General features: G+C 42.1%; 1 protein-coding gene across 1 annotated transcript in view; it reads right to left on the minus strand.

Moving 5' to 3' along the window:
- LOC110979744 (phospholipid-transporting ATPase ABCA3-like) overlaps positions 1–15,943 on the minus strand; it is a 28,160-nt gene extending 12,217 nt beyond the window's left edge. Inside the window, exons 1-12 of the mRNA XM_022235795.2 lie at positions 14,521–15,943; positions 11,080–11,690; positions 10,278–10,550; positions 9,438–9,679; positions 7,391–7,631; positions 6,625–6,798; positions 5,573–5,754; positions 4,870–5,016; positions 4,200–4,475; positions 3,193–3,348; positions 2,205–2,415; positions 13–262 (exon numbers count right to left, since the gene is read on the minus strand). Coding sequence (XP_022091487.2) covers positions 13–262; positions 2,205–2,415; positions 3,193–3,348; positions 4,200–4,475; positions 4,870–5,016; positions 5,573–5,754; positions 6,625–6,798; positions 7,391–7,631; positions 9,438–9,679; positions 10,278–10,550; positions 11,080–11,443 — 2,516 coding nt within the window. The 5' untranslated portion in view covers positions 11,444–11,690; positions 14,521–15,943. The remainder of the gene's footprint in view (positions 1–12; positions 263–2,204; positions 2,416–3,192; positions 3,349–4,199; positions 4,476–4,869; positions 5,017–5,572; positions 5,755–6,624; positions 6,799–7,390; positions 7,632–9,437; positions 9,680–10,277; positions 10,551–11,079; positions 11,691–14,520) is intronic.
- Between the last annotated feature and the right edge of the window lie 14 nt (positions 15,944–15,957).

Below are 15,957 nucleotides of genomic sequence, written 5' to 3' on the forward strand. Positions count from 1 at the left end.
AATGTTTCTCACTTGATGAAAACTTCTTCCAACGTAGTGAGCGATGCGCCGTAACTGCTGATACCCAACTGGTCTTTGCTCTCTTCCAACTCGGTGAAAAGACCTTCGAATTTGTCTGAAGCCTCATTGGGCAGGATGAAAGACAGCTCTGCTCCGACGTCGCTCTCCAGTGCGGCACTCGGGATGTAGGAATGAATCAGGTTGGAGACCTTTGCGACATCACATTGCGGAGATTTGACCATGACCATGTGATAACCAACACCTTGGACACAAAAAGAGAAAAAAAATCACTCGTTATCAAAATCCAACAGAAGTTTTTACAGTCATCTCAAAGAGATTCCTGATTGCTAGAAAATACCTGCATCATTACGTAATCACATGTAGCTTGTGATGCACATCAATAGAAAAGGCAAAAATTTCTGCCATGAAATATCATAAATCTTGCAACTTATGAAAGTTATTCAGGTGCTGCATAAAACTTTTAAATACTTCACTTGCGGGCAATGGGAAGAATCACTTTATCAATGTTGGAGTCAAGTCCACAACCTTTGAGGCCAAGGCCAAGACCGGATCACAGCCATTGGAGGCCAAGGCCGAAGTCATAGTTTGCGAGGCCAAGGCCAGTTACTACACACATACATGTACCAGTATAACATGATCATCTACATCACAGGTAACTTTTCTCTAAAATACTTTTGGCACTGTTGGCAGGCACACACGATTCACAAAAAACTGTTGTACGTGACACAATATCCCTTCTTATTTTTGTCTGAGAAAAATAACCAAGTATTGTGTTTCACTGATTAGTTATTTTCGGTTTAATATTGTAAATAACCTGGTAAACAAAATCGAATGGGCATAATGACCTCTTGTTGGCAGGTGTTGCAAAGCTCAGTTTTTATATTTCTTTCAAACAAAGTGAGAGTACCGAGTCTCCCCACCATTACAAAAGAGGAAAATATAAAATATTTTAATTGCTCTCAGTACATACAATTCCTCACAAAATGATTTCTCAAAATTTTCAATTATAAAAACAAGATCGCGAGAAAGCAAGGCTTAAATTTTGAGTGAATGTAACCACATTTCAATAAAAAAGAAATGAAAGAAAAAAGTCGGGAGTGCTTCCAAAAATTATGAAACAAGTAATTTCTCTTGAAAACCACTAAAAATGGCACTTTATGCTAACCATGAATACATGGCATATAAAAAGGCAGTCCTTGTCGACACGACATGTCCACCCCACACCATGCACGATGGCACATGCGAAGCGATCACATGCAAATGTTGACCGGCTATTGTACATGCATGCCCAATGCTGGACAGTTCGGAAAATCACGATGAGCTTTCAATGAATAAATGTAGCCTAATTCACCAACACAAAAGCTATCCTTTTCGTGCAACAATCAATGAAAACAAGTATGGTTCCTGGGGATAAAAATTTATTTAGCTGCATCGCGTCATTAGGGAGTCAAGGTACTGTAGCGTAGACCTTCGTGGGTTTTTCTTCACAGAACACAACACATTTATTCGGCCTTCCTTCTTCACGACTTTTTCCAGACTACCCTATATGTACAGTACATTCGTCATCAGCACAATTACATTCCCTAGATTTTGGCAGTGGCCCAATTGATTTTTCCCGGGCGCGCCAATCCTTATTGTTCTGCACCCGGCCGCAACCGCAAAATAGGTGTCCAATTACAGGCGTGTTTCCGGAGCCACAGCGCGACCCCAAAACACAATAGAGTTCACAGAGTTCGTGATTCACAGTCAATAGAGGGCTCCGGCGGTGCATGCTCCGGCGGAGTCCTCAGGCACCGGAGGCGTTTGTTACAGTACTGTACCACGTGTTTGTACACAAAAATGATCCATGTCCACAGCATATCCACATTACGGTAAAATTATAAATTTGGGGGGGGGAAGTAAAAGCTGAGAACACTCACTCAAAACGGGTCTGCCTCGAACTGGCCTCAACTGATTCTTTGAGTCTAGAGGGTGACTCAGCCAAGGCCAAGACCAAGTCATTACGTAGTGAGGCCAAGGCTTTCAAAAATTGGCCTTGAGACCTCTGACACTGCATTTCATTCACAGACAAATGGACTGTTCCATTTCTATCTTATGGAATAGAACATTCCATATGTCACCTCTGGAGATTATTCTCACCTCTGCACTCCTAAATAGTCACTAAGCGAATACACTGTCCTCACCATATTTCTTCTTGAGGAAGAGCGATGTGCCACAGCATTGCAGCTCCCCGTGGTCCATGATGGCGATGCGGTCACCCAGCAGATCAGCCTCGTCCATGTGGTGGGTGGTCAGCAGGATAGTCCGGTCAGCCTTGTGGGTCTCCAGCAGGTCCCAGGTTGATCGACGGGCATCTGGGTCCATGCCGGATGTCGGCTCGTCCAGCATCACCACCTTTGGGAGAAACAGTGAATTTTCTACATCCCACCAACTATAGTTCAACCACTGACCAGTTTTTTTTATCCACTGACCTTTGACCTTCTGCATGTTTTCTCACAGCACGTTCTCCAAATGCAACAAAAACCATGATGGTTGCAATGAAAGCTTTAGTAAAATGCAACAGAATGCAACAAACTATAAGTCTGGACCTTGCCGTCTTCAATACCCCCTCACTGGTGATGCACCAGAGTTCAATTTCATGGAGCTGCTTAGCAGTTAGCAGAAAAGTTGTGCTTACAAAAGCAGACAAATTTGCTACTCTTGAGCACTATTTCATTGTGGTTCATAGCCTGGTTGTGGTTACGGTCGCCTGCTTTAAAGAGATTAAATTGTTTTGTCACTATGTTAAGCAAATGTTTTCCCTGTGGTGAGCATGCTTTATACCAAGCTGACTGCTTATGGTCTCAATGAAATACCCAGAGCCTCCATTAGCATATAATCATGTGCTTAGTAGAGCCGAGAAATTGGGCCCATGACTATGAGCCTACCTTGTATGGCTTGCCCCTTATTCTTTATTGAAACAGATCCCATGATGCATCCACCTTTGAACCACTTTCAAACAACACCAAATCTAGGCCATGTCCGAAACGGGCTTCAAGAGCTACGGCTTGGTCTATTGTCTGTGAGTCTCCGCGTATTTCTGAAGGAGTAAAGACCTAGACCCAGCTATAAACAACGGATTCGGATGCAGCCCTAGAAAGGTCGGTTGTAAGCTCATTAAAAACATCCTACCTTGGAGTCTGCGATCAGAGCAATGGCAACCGACAGTTTGCGCCTCATTCCTCCAGACAGCGATTTGGCGTACTGTTTCCTCTTGTCTTGCAGGCCGGTTGCCTCAATGTAGTGATCTGATTCTTTCTTGACTTCGGAGGATGTCAGACCTTTCAGCTTGAATCAAAAGTACAGTGTAATTATAAAAATGTCATTAGTTTTAAAGCTATACTAAACAGTTGAATAACTCAACAGTAAACAAATTCAGACATGTTAATATGCAAGAGTACATTGAAGAAAATTGGACAAATACATAGCTGCATTAAAAAAATGAAAATAAAAGAGATCTGGCATTGTCTGAAAAGTTTTTCAATATCAAGGAGAAATTTTCACAATGGTACACAAATAAAACCATTTAACTTCTCATAACTTTGCTGAGAGTCTCTATCGGGGACAAAACACAAGTATCCCTGTCTTGACATGTCCAACATTAATGAACGCATTTTATTCAAAGAAGAGTATTTTATTATTTCTGTTTCACTGGAGTCTAATATTTGGTAAACAGGGAAGTGACGCTTGAGTATAGTACAATATACGTAAGTTTGATTGAAACTTAAACCAGTATTTTGGCTTCATTAGACAATATGGACCCACATTTCATAAAGCTTCTAAGCAGAAATGATTTGCTAGGAAACTTTACTTGCAGAGCAAAACTCAGTTGGGAACCGCTTGAGAGCAATGTACATTGCCTACAATTTTTCATACAGACAATGTCCAACATGTGAAATTTTGGCCAATAATAAAATATGCATGCAAATGCATTCCCCCCAACATGAAAGTATTTCAGCTAATACATGTGCATACATAATTTTGACCAATGATAATAAAGTATAATAAACTCATACAGTAGATATGTATATTTTAGGCCAATGATGTTAAAGTATGAGTACATAAATATGTATGCCGCTAAGTGTGAAATTCTGGCCAATGAGACAAAGAGTATCAGCTCATTAATATGCATCACTCACTTTCCCAAAGAAGTACAGGTGTTCCTCCACGGTCAGATCGTCAAATAAGACATCATGCTGTGGGCAGAGTCCAAGGCTAGACCGGACACCTTCCAAGTTACCCCTGATGCTGCAGCCATTGAGGAAGGCAGTGCCTGCCGAGGGCGGGATGAAGCCGGTCAGCATGGACATGGTGGTGGTCTTGCCCGCCCCGTTGTGGCCCAGCAGGACCGTGATCTGGCCCTTGTACATGTTCAGGGAGATGCCGTTGACAGCCGCTTTGTTCTTGGAGAATATCTGTAGAGAAATTCTATGGTGATATTTTTTATGTTTGTACAATGTGAGATTGTTTGTTTTTGATTCACTGGCAAGATCCAGGGGGCCATGGCTACCCAAAAGGAGCAAACTTTCTGGGGGGCCGAAACACATGTATGTCTCAAGTTGAGAATCTATGCAACACATATCTGAGTGACGTGTCACCATGGTAATTGGATTTCCTCAGAGTTGTCTAAATTTCAAGTTTGAAGGGGTGGGGCCTGAGGTGGTCAAATATCTGTATGACCTAAATGGTTGTCTGATTGGAGATATTTATTTAATCATCTGAATTTTTCTTATTTTTGGTTTGAACATTTGGCAATGTATTTAACATATTTTTCCCGTGGAATGCTCAGAGGATCTGTGCATGTCATACCTTGGTCAGGTTTCTAATTTGCAACCCGGCTTGCATGCCTGACGGTTCCTCCTCAAAAAACCCTTCATTGGCTGACCGGACCTCCATCGGAAAACTGTCGGTGTTGATTGCCTCTGTGACGACGGGTGTCCCGCACCAATAGGACGGCTAAAGGAAAAGGTCGAATGATTGTGCTATTGGGTAGACATTGATATGCTGGGCTGATTGTGTTGGCTGGGCGACTGGCACAAGAACACGCTTCAGGCTGGTTCAAATTTCAGGCAAACGTGGAAACTAAGTGAATTTGACGCCGCAGAACATTTTTTGTGCATTTGTTGGAATACATTGAACTTTTGCAAAATTGAACTTTTGCAATTTTCCAAATTTCCAGGAATATTTAATCTGAAAACACAAAGTCACAAGCCGACGTTTCATTTTCCCACCAAGTACGCACACTGCTTCAGCTGGTATATCTCAATGAAAACAAGTTTGGTATTTCAACAGGGCACGCTCAAAATGAGGCATGTTGTAGGTCATTCATAAATATGTGTGTATAAAGTCAGCCCTATTAGCGTGGCCGTACGCCAACCCACAAGCAATGAACGTGTTCTAGCAGGTGCAGAGTCAGGTGCCTTACTCTTGAAAGACCTGTCGATATAAAAACATGCTCCTTTTGATTGCGCTGTAAATAATTGGTAGTAGCCAATACAATTCCTCAAATTACCTTTAAGAAGAAGTTCCATCCTTGCGGAACGCCGTACTCTCCCGGAAACACAGCTTCCACATACCACGTGAAGATGCCATAGATTATAATATCCGCTACCATCATCAGCATAACGTGTAGCACTGTGAAGTCATCGTCCACCGACACTGGTCTGTGGACATTACTCCACTGGACGCCTTCCCCTTTTGAGAAAAAAATTGTTGACGCGGGACTTCTAATAATGCACAACTAGATTTCACAAAATGAATTTGGAGGCCATTTCCTGTTATTCTGCATTAGAAAGAGCACTTGAGCTCATTGTTTGATGTATCACTCAGTTTGCCATCTTTGCGGAAAACTGACAATATGAGGGTGAAAAATGTTGGAGGTTCCAATTGAATATATTGCGAAGGATTCTGTTTAATTTATTGAATGGGTCATACATGCACCATTGTTTGCAAGGTGAAAATGTAACACAAATAAAAAAGATACATCTTAAAAGCTAGTTAATTTGAAATCTTTCCAAAGAAAGCAGAAAGCACCAATAAGATTGCAGTTTCAAGATGAAAAAAACTTTTCTCTTTAACATGGAATAGAGGTTTGCTTGGTAGCCATCATGCAGGGTGGTTCTTTTGTTCCGCAGGGAAAGCTCCTTTGTGCATACCCTGTGGAACAAAAGCACTGGTGCAAGATGGCAGCCATGCAAACCCTCTATAGATTACTGAACCTATGCTGGATGATGGTAGAATCAACCATTTCCTATTTAATAGTTTCACATCAGGCAAAAGTGGTTTAGTTTTTGATACATGATGCATGCCTCACAGAATCAAAGCACTAAACCATAAATACACATATGACTAACACATTTATTAGCAGACCAGTGGAGACACCCATTCGTTTTATTCACAGTAAGGCCCAGTGAAATAGTTGTGGCTTTGACTGCAAATAACTTATAACCCAATGGAAGCCACTAGGCAAGCAGCTTCAACCATTCCCCACAGACTAGCACAATGCACCAAGCCACAGCCGGTCAATTCAGACACGAACCAGAGAGCGTCCAGGATCCAGCATACCTGTGCCTTCAAAGATTGCGATGAGCTGCGTTCCCAGCCCCATGGCAGTGTTGGACAGCAGGCAGGAGGCTATCTTGCCTGGCAGCGTCATCCTCTGGTAGAACAGCATGATGAAGTAGTAAGGCATGTAGGTGATAAACCATGACACGCCGGCCGCAACAGCTGCAGAGTTAGCTGGCCAGAAGAGCGGACAAATATAAATATAAAGGTAAATATAAAATTACTTGACTTTGAGATATAACAAACCTGTAGACCAAATAGAGGAAACACAGTCAATGTGGTAGAAACTCACTAGAAGGGCCTCTGCATGCCACATGCGTTCTTAAACTTGAGGTAATTTGCACAATTACAAACATCACAATGAATAATGGGCTGGTAGTCTTGAGCAAGCCACTTTACCCTAACTTGCCTCCCTTTATTACAGACTTTAAATGGGTACCGGCATTACCTAAGGAGTAACCTGTGAGGGAGTGGCATCCCATCCAGGACAGAACAGAAATATTCTGAGTGATTTTTATGCCAAAGACGCTGGAGATCAACAATGCAATGACGGGCCTCATTGGTGTGGAAAGATTTTGTTCTGATTTTGCATTGGTCAACTAAACCTTTATTGTGTAACGCTGAATGTGCGTTCCCACAATGCTTTGCAACATCTGTGCTTCCTCAGCCAAATTTCGCAAAAGAGAACATTTCATGTTCGTGTTGCCTTTTGTGCCAAGAACGAATCAGTTTCCAGAAGGTACGACGTTCCGTCTATTCAAAATACCTTTGGAGAACAGAGCACTGGCTGCAAAGCTATACATGATGCTGACCATTGCGTAGAGCATCAGGAAGACGAAGATGACCGAGGGGTCACTGTGGGTCACCACCGCAGCGTGGAGGTTGCCGACCTTGACGCAAAACATCAGCGTCATGAGCGAGATGGTGATAGTGAGGTAGATGAAGTATTTGACAAACCAGGCCAGCCAGTGCACCCAGTTGGCCAGGCCCATCATCTTCATGGCTTCCTGGAGAGGGAACCAAATTGCAAAGCATCAGGCGCTGTTCTTACGTTACGCATGACGAGTGATCTGTTGTACTCAGCAGTGTAGACTTGAATCAAGTCGGACTTACCTTCCCCAGACAGCACCAGCCATCCCTTCACATAATGTACAGTACACGGTCGTCGCGCTTGGCCGCCAACATAACTTCTTAGAAGGCACCCTCTCTTGATAACTTTTTTGTGATATCTGGCGTCATCGTCAAAGATTGTGTGTGTCACCAGTCAGTAAGTCTGACTTGGCGGATAAGCCAATCAGACCCCCAGTCGGTGGTATGTAGTTATTCATAATTGCATATGAATGACATGATCTTGCATAATGTATATGGGATTTCCACCAATGAAAGTAGTCAGACTTGTAGACTTGTTCATTATAATATAGGTATGAACAATGTAAAAACAAGCCCAGCAATTTGATTGGCTGCTACCTTTTTTGGTACATGAGCTGATTTGCTGCGTACAAACAGCTGGCAGGTTCATCAAGTCGGGATTTCTGAACTCACAGTAATAAGAGGGCCCCGAAGCCAATAACGACGTGCGGCCTCCATATCCAAAGCATAAAGGCAGACAATGCCACAGAAGATCCCAACTTGAATCAGGGCTATCCATCACAAGTCCTTTCGCAAGGCCAGTCACAAGTCCCTTCCCAGGACCCTTCACAAATCCCTTCCCAGGACCCTTCACAAGTCCAGTCACAAGTCCCTTCACATATCCAGTCACAAGTCCCTTCACAAATCCCTTTACAGGACCCTTCACAAGTGCAGTCACAAGTCCCTTCACAAGGCCAGTCACAAGTCCCTTCACAAATCCCTTTACAGGACCCTTCACAAGTGTAGTCACGAGTCCCTTCACAAGGCCAGTCACGAGTCCCTTCCTAGGACCCTTCATAAGACCCTTCACAAGTCCCTTCACAGGACCCGTCACAAGACCAGTCACAAGTCCCGTCACAAGTCCCTTTACAGGACCCGTCACAAGTCCATTCACAAATCCCGTCACAAGTCCCTTCACACGGCCAGTCACAAGTATCTTCACAAGCCCTTCACAAAGCCAGTCACAAGTCCCTTCACAAGACAAGTCAGAAGTCCCTTCACAAGGCCAGTCACAAGTCCCATCACAATGACAACAGAATGCTTTTGTCACAGCTCACTTGATTAGCTTGTGAATTGGCTAAAGACTGGATAACTTGTGATGGACTTACAGGGACTTGCAAAGGACTCAAATACCACACTGGTACTGAGTGCCACTGATCATTTGCCTCAAGAGAAGCAAAGCCCATAGCCCAATGTCATAGAAAAATTATGGCCAAGTTAAAGCACTGATCAATGTTGCCTGTTACCCAGGATATATTTTGTATCATAGTTCATCAGGAAAATTCGACCAATGGTTGTGTTGAAGTCGAGACCCTTTAAGACTTCCACAAGATCTCATAAGACCGACACCACATCTTCAGTCTGAATTCACATCACAAGCTATGTGATGAACTGCAACAAAAGCATTCCTGTTACGGTCCACCCTGTTACTTGACAGTGGTCTTGTCTGGTCTTGTGACTGGTCTAATGAATGGTCTTTTGAATGGTCTCATGATCGGTCTTGTGACTGGTCATGTGTCTGGTCTTGTGTCTGGTCTTGTGACTGGCCCTATGAGTGGTCTTGGAACTAGTCTTATGAATGGTTTTGTGCCTCACTATTGGTCTGGTCTTGTGACTGGCTTTGTGACTGGTTTTGTATCAGCCTTGACTACAACATGGACCACTTTTCCACAAATTGACCTTACCTTCAGTCGTTTCTCCTTTTCATAGGCCACATTCTTGGCAATGCCCAGGGCCACCAGCACCAGGCTGACCATGATCAGGTCAGGCAAGGTGGTCTGCAGCACAGCCACGTAAGTGTCATCGAAGTACGGAGGGTAGGGGTAGCGTTGCATCAGGGTCACATGGTTAGGGGTCACTCCGTTGGCTCGAAGTATGGCCATGTCTACGGCATACTGCAGTGCTAAGAATCCCTCGCGGTAGTAACCTGTTGATGACACACAACTCTAAGCCTGCAGTGCTCCTTTAAGCGACTAACTTTATACTCTCTCTTTTCCATGTGGAATCAGCTTCTTTTTGTTCTCGCTACTCACATGCAAGGAGCACCTTTCTGCTCTGCCAATCCACATCTCACTTATTCTTCCATTCAATCTGTTATGATTACCAGGTCAGACTTTTTAAATTTGAGCTTTGAATACCTCAGGGACCAACTTCAAGGATCTGCTTACTGTCAAAAGAATATTGCTAACAATAAGATTTGTGCTTGAGTGCTGAGCACAAGCGGTAATGCTTTTTTCACATAAGGGGCTAACCACAATGCTATCACTACCAAAATACGTCATTTGGATCCTGTTATCAAAACTGACCATCTGTGTCAATTTTATACAGCTAGACAGAAAATTCTACTTAGGAATTTTTGGTGCTAGCCAATAATCAGCTAGGAGCAAGTCTCAAAAAAGTATATTGCATGGCAGTTTAACCGGTGACCAACTTTTACTACGAAGGCATTTTTAGGGCTTGATAAGTCACTGTGCTTGGTTCTGCAACATCGGCCTCTGATAGAGCTTTTCAAGACTCAGACTTGCCTGGTACTCCACCATACATGTCATCTTTGTTCCTGGGCCCCGGCAGCTGGTAGAACGGGAACAGTGACTGTGTCTGCCACTGGGTCATGAAGCTACTCTGCTTCTCCATGTTCCTCATCGAGTTCCTCATGCGGATGCTGTAGGTCAAGTTGGCCGGGATGCCCTCACCGTTGTCAGGGAAACCGCTCTTGAAGATGATGCCGCCGAGGATGTTCTCGGAGGAGGCGAGCTTCATGACTGCAAGAAGGTCCTCTTCAGTGTCAAAGCCGATTGCTGGGCAGAAGAGAGGAAGAAATTTGTTAATTTTTACATTATCAAAAAAAATCTTGAAAATTTACTCAACAACTCGGACCATTTTATGTAATCAAAGCTACCTTGGAATTTCACACAGTTGCGTCAGATACCAACATGTATAGCAATGGATGGGTGATCATTACTTTAACAACTTGACACTGGATGACGTGTAAACACACATAATTTTCCTTATTTGTTCCACGAAGGACGTGTACACTCGTTTTAGAATTCGTTTTTTCATTTCTGCGGTTAACATATTAATGTGCCGTGCTTGGTTGGGTCAAAGTGCAATTGCAAGGTTGAAGAATTTACGGGGAAAAAAACGACCCTAGCAGTTTTTCAGGTAAGAAAATATGACGTTAACTGGTTAAAGAAAATGAAATATTTGAGATGAAGATAACTAAAACTCGTTTGTGCTGATGAAAACTACTTTTTGCAAAAGGGATGAGGAGTCAAAGAGTTTTGTTTCTAAAAAACAAAGGCCCAAAACTTATCAAGTCTTACTTACCTTTCTCTAATTGCACAGGTCGTAATGTGGGAAAATCATTTGTCAAGCTCTCAACGACCTTGTCCATGATATCATCAGCCGCTTTTCCTCTAGGCGCATAGGCGATCTTCCAATAGTATGGCGGCAGGGTGGAGTTTGTCACATTCGGTGGCAGAAGCGTCGAGGGAAGAGAGTCCACGCTAAAGGAGCCGTACACAATCGGGGACTCGTATTGCGTGAATTCCACGTACGAGCGTATGATGAGCAAAAGAGCGGCAAAGATCAATGGGATCAGGATCTCGAAGATAGTCAGGATGACCTTGCGTGACTGAAGAGTCCAGTTCTTCCAGAACAGTAGCAGGAACTGGTTCCAAGTTCTGCCCATCTTGTACTGATATTTCTTGGGTTCTTCCGAACAATTTCAAACTACGCTACATCAATGGCGAACTGTTTACAAGTATATATATTATCTATATCAAACAGGAAATACCTGCGGTGTGTAAAACATAAATTGGTGTTGAATTCTGTGGTTTTTAAACAAGGTAGTTTATGGCCTGTTTAGTTCACCGTGCAGAATGTAGCATCTGAGCTGTCAACGTACTGTGCAGTAAGTCACATTTTGTGAATAGCGTCTGTAAGGAAAAGAATCAAAATATTATGATTTTTTTCTTTTTTTTTTAATAAGTTTTGCCATTTCTAAGGTTATTTGAGATAATCATAACGCTAGTCTAACAGGGAGGATTTTAATATGAAATGATTGCACACGTCCAAATGGTAAAAAGGAGTTACCATCGGCAAATTCAATTTATCATTCATTGACAGGCCACATGGCCATGCCACTTATTCTTGCTGTTTTTTTGTTTTTGTTTTGTTTTGCCTTCAGCTTTTCTGCTATCTGAATTACTTGTAAAATGAAACGACTTTTGACCAGGGATTTAGGCCAAAATCCTATCATTTTGACCTCCCCTTTCAGTGGTTTTTGCCACAAAACAAACTGCTAGATTTTCTACAAGTGTGCAAGATAAGAGGTCAAAAATTTGTTATTTTTTTCTGTCTCGACAATCTTTACTTGCTTTTTTGTGCAAGACTTCAGAAACCGCAGAGAATACAGAGCTTATCAAATCTACATCGGAGAAGGATAACTGCAGTACATTTCAATCAGCTGTGAATAACTATTCATTGTAAAAACGAATACGATGCTGAAAATATTTACAGACTCCTCGACCAACAGCACTTTGTAATGATTAAGGTGATTAATTCTGGTAGCTGTAACCGTGCGGCTTTCCGAGTCATATCTCACCATATCTCAGTTTCCAAACAACTACTAAGTATCATGTCTAGAAGTACATGTACACAGTATTAAGGGCATGAGAAATGATAGCCATGAATAGAGGCATGATGCAATTTGGCCGTGCCATTAGATGCACTAATGAGACAAATGCAAACAGCTTTTGGAAAGTCTAGGAAGGACTGAAGGAAAGGGGTATTAGTGTACACAAAATGAGCCTTCATTGTGGTGGGGTCCTCCTCAGTCACATATGCAGATTTTTAAGGTGTATACATAGGTTTATAGTTGAAATTGAGCCTGGAAAACTGCACATACATTTATGTGGGAGAAAATGGAATACCTGGACAGAACATATGAACAAAAGCCTACAGGTAAACTTAATCAAGGTGTTATTCAAGGTAATTGTATATACATTTTGAAAGTACATTTTTTATTTTTTTGTTTTCTACTGTGCACCTTAAACAATGTTTGAGTACAATAAAAGAGAGAGAAAGAAAAAAAAGGAAAAGGTCTCTTTTGGAATACTGTTGTAAAAAGCCTTACCCAAATTTCCATCTCACTAAATCTCACCAAATTCCGATGACAAATTCCAGCAAAACTACACTTTCTTCTAATCACTCATGAAACGATCACTTGCGAAATGCAAATCGGACCTCTGGCATTTTGGAAAGTTATTTGGTGGCAACCGGTGACAGAAATAGCATTTGTTGTAATAAGGATAAATTCAAATTATTTATATGTCCAGAGTTTGTCTTGGTTTCAAAACCTAAGTCACAGGCAGCTTATGCAGCAATGCGATAATTTGAGATCTACGGAGATTTTTCCATTGCTGATAAAGATGATGCTCGTCTGTGTTGTAAAACACATTGCTTGTGTATGTATGCGGGTAAATAAACCTCCACTGGGCAATGTTTGCACAACTCCTTCAAAAAATGACAAAGGTAAACAGCAACAAGAGGGCTGTTGACTCATAAGTGCTATCTATTCAGTATTCAAATTCCCTGATGATGAACAACTGCACTTTGAACATTCCGGTCATTTTACCAATCACTAATGCGTCATGTAACTTGCAAAAGGTCGCAAGTGTACTTACACCCTTTTGCTGGGAAGCATGATCACAGCAGAAAAAATGCTCCCGGCAAATTTAAAAGGGTGTAAAAAAACACACTCTCTTTATTTAGTAAAAACAGAAAAAAATTTACTTCAAAATCAACATAGGCTGTACAAAAAGCAACCTTTGAACATCTTATCAAATGATTTGAGAAATTTTTAAAACTTTTTGCAAAGAAATCTTTATTTTCATTAAAATAACACAGTTGCATACGTAGGTCATTTTGCCAGAAAAAAAGTTTTTTGCAGTGATCATGCTTCCCGGCAAAAGGGCATAAGCACTTACACCCTTCTCCCAGGTACACGACGAATGGTTCAGTGGAAGAGGCCAATAAACTTTGGGATTTGTTTACTTTCAGTTCAAGCAAAGTTTGACCCAGACCGCTAATTATAGGGAAGTTCACCAAACTTTGGGTTGTATTTTGTTTCAAACCTCAATCACACGCACAGCGCGTGAGCCTTGAAATCCCATTTTTAAACTCAAGTCCTCTAATCTGTGAGGGAAATTTGACCAGCATCGCTCAGGGCATATTGGTTGCATCAGTGATTATGAGTAGCCTTTTCAGTAATTCAGTAAAGAGGAAGTTAATGACATGAATGTAACTATGTAAGAAACAGTGGCAGAGACCATTAAAGCACCAAACAGTGCAACCAGCAGAAAATAGGGGTGGTAATGGGATGTTTACAAAATAGTTTGATCACAAAGGTGAGTGCAAGTTGGTGAGAAGTAATCGACCGACAGCCTAACCTCAACTCAAACTCTGCCTTTGACAGTCAGTGAAAGGGAACAAGCCCTACAAGTTCCTTTAAAACGGCAGATTTTCAAGCCCTATTCACTGACAAAGTTATAATCAAGCTATTGGTTTATACCCCCCTGACTGGATTTTTTGTCACACAGATAGGGAGCCTCACTTGCTTCCCTTTAATTCCTCCAGGCCTAACTACCCGCTGAATAAAATGCATTTATATTTCTCCTCAGTCTAAAAGAGAGGGCATAAATTTGAAATGTTGAACGCAAATGTTAAAAGGTTAAGAAGTTCTAAAAATGTGCATTCAATACTCACCAACTACAGAGACGTAACACGCACCGTCATAACTTGTCCTCCTGTGTCTGCGTCGTAAAGCAGCATCACTACATCTACCATTTACAGTTTGACCACTGGGGTACCTCAGGCGAAGGGCCTGGCCCCAGCCCATGTGACGTTATCACGGATTGCATCTTAATCTTCACCAAAAGTCTAACTGCCTTGAATAATATTTAACTAGGCCAGATTGAAAGGACCACGTAAATGAACGGATATGTTGATGCAATTGCCACAATAGACATGTCCGAGAGATTACAGAGAGCAAAGGTCGAGATAATTGGAACGATGATTGGCTCACACTGAGGCCAGGAGTGTCTTCTTATCACGCATGGCTCTTATGGTCATATTGCGCACATGACTGCAAACGTGCCAACTAGAGCAAGCGGCCATATCGGTGGAAGAACTTGTAACATTTTCCTTCAGATTTCATTCTCAAACCACTTTTTTGTTGTGATGCATTTCAAGTGGAAAGTGAAAGGTGATCCAAAAATTCAAGTGATTCTAATTTTGTTCAAATGGACCAAAACAAAAGTTGTACGTCCCCATTCTGAATTTGCACACAAGGATGTTTGTCAGAGCTTCTCCTCCAACAGTAGCACACCGAAACTTGCAAATTTTTCATACTTATAAAAAAGATTTACTATGTAACAACTTGTAGTCATAAGTACCAACAATACGCAAAGTGGAGGATTTTGGAGGGTTGGTTTGGAAAGGTTCCAACAAAAATTAGTTATGATAAGGATGTTTTGAAAATGTTTTCATGCAGTTGTCTGAGTATCACAGTCCGCCGTCCTACTCTGCTATGTGCTCCATATTTTATGCAACACAGTGTGTATCAACCAATAAGAGCCATTTCAAAGTCACTTTCCTTAAAACGTTGTCTTGCACGAGTAATCATGGGTTTGCAAGAATGTAACAGATGTCAGTCTGCAAGCAAGCGTCTCTTAACCCCTTCGCGCTGGTAGTTCCTTTGACCGTGACTGCTTGGCTGTGGTATGCCCCGAATGGAGGGCTTTGTCCAGCAGCAGGCCCCATTGAACCAGCAGCTGCGTGGTGAATAGACTGTATGTGTGAGATGCACTAATCCTCACACAAAGCCGCGTCTCTTGCCATCTCCCGAAGCGAAGGGGTTAAAACACAGACTACAGACAGTGCTTGGAAAGAAAACATAATGCACTATTAATGCAACAGAATGTTGACTATGTCACTGAATCAACAACAGCTTATCTTTTGACCGAGTTAACTTTCGGGGTTCCACGTCTCATTACAGTCAATTCTACAAAAGCAAAACAAGTGAACAAACTTTAGGGAGCGGCAAACTTTTGGAGAAAATAATGAATGGATACTGATACCAGCTCAATCCTAAAAGTTCCAGGGTGGAGGTACCCTGATTCGGCAGAAACAATCTCGTTCGTG

This window comes from Acanthaster planci, linkage group LG07 (genome assembly GCF_054643075.1).
Source record: "Acanthaster planci isolate LZ-2023a linkage group LG07, COTS_SCS, whole genome shotgun sequence".
NCBI classification, from domain to species: domain Eukaryota; kingdom Metazoa; phylum Echinodermata; class Asteroidea; order Valvatida; family Acanthasteridae; genus Acanthaster; species Acanthaster planci.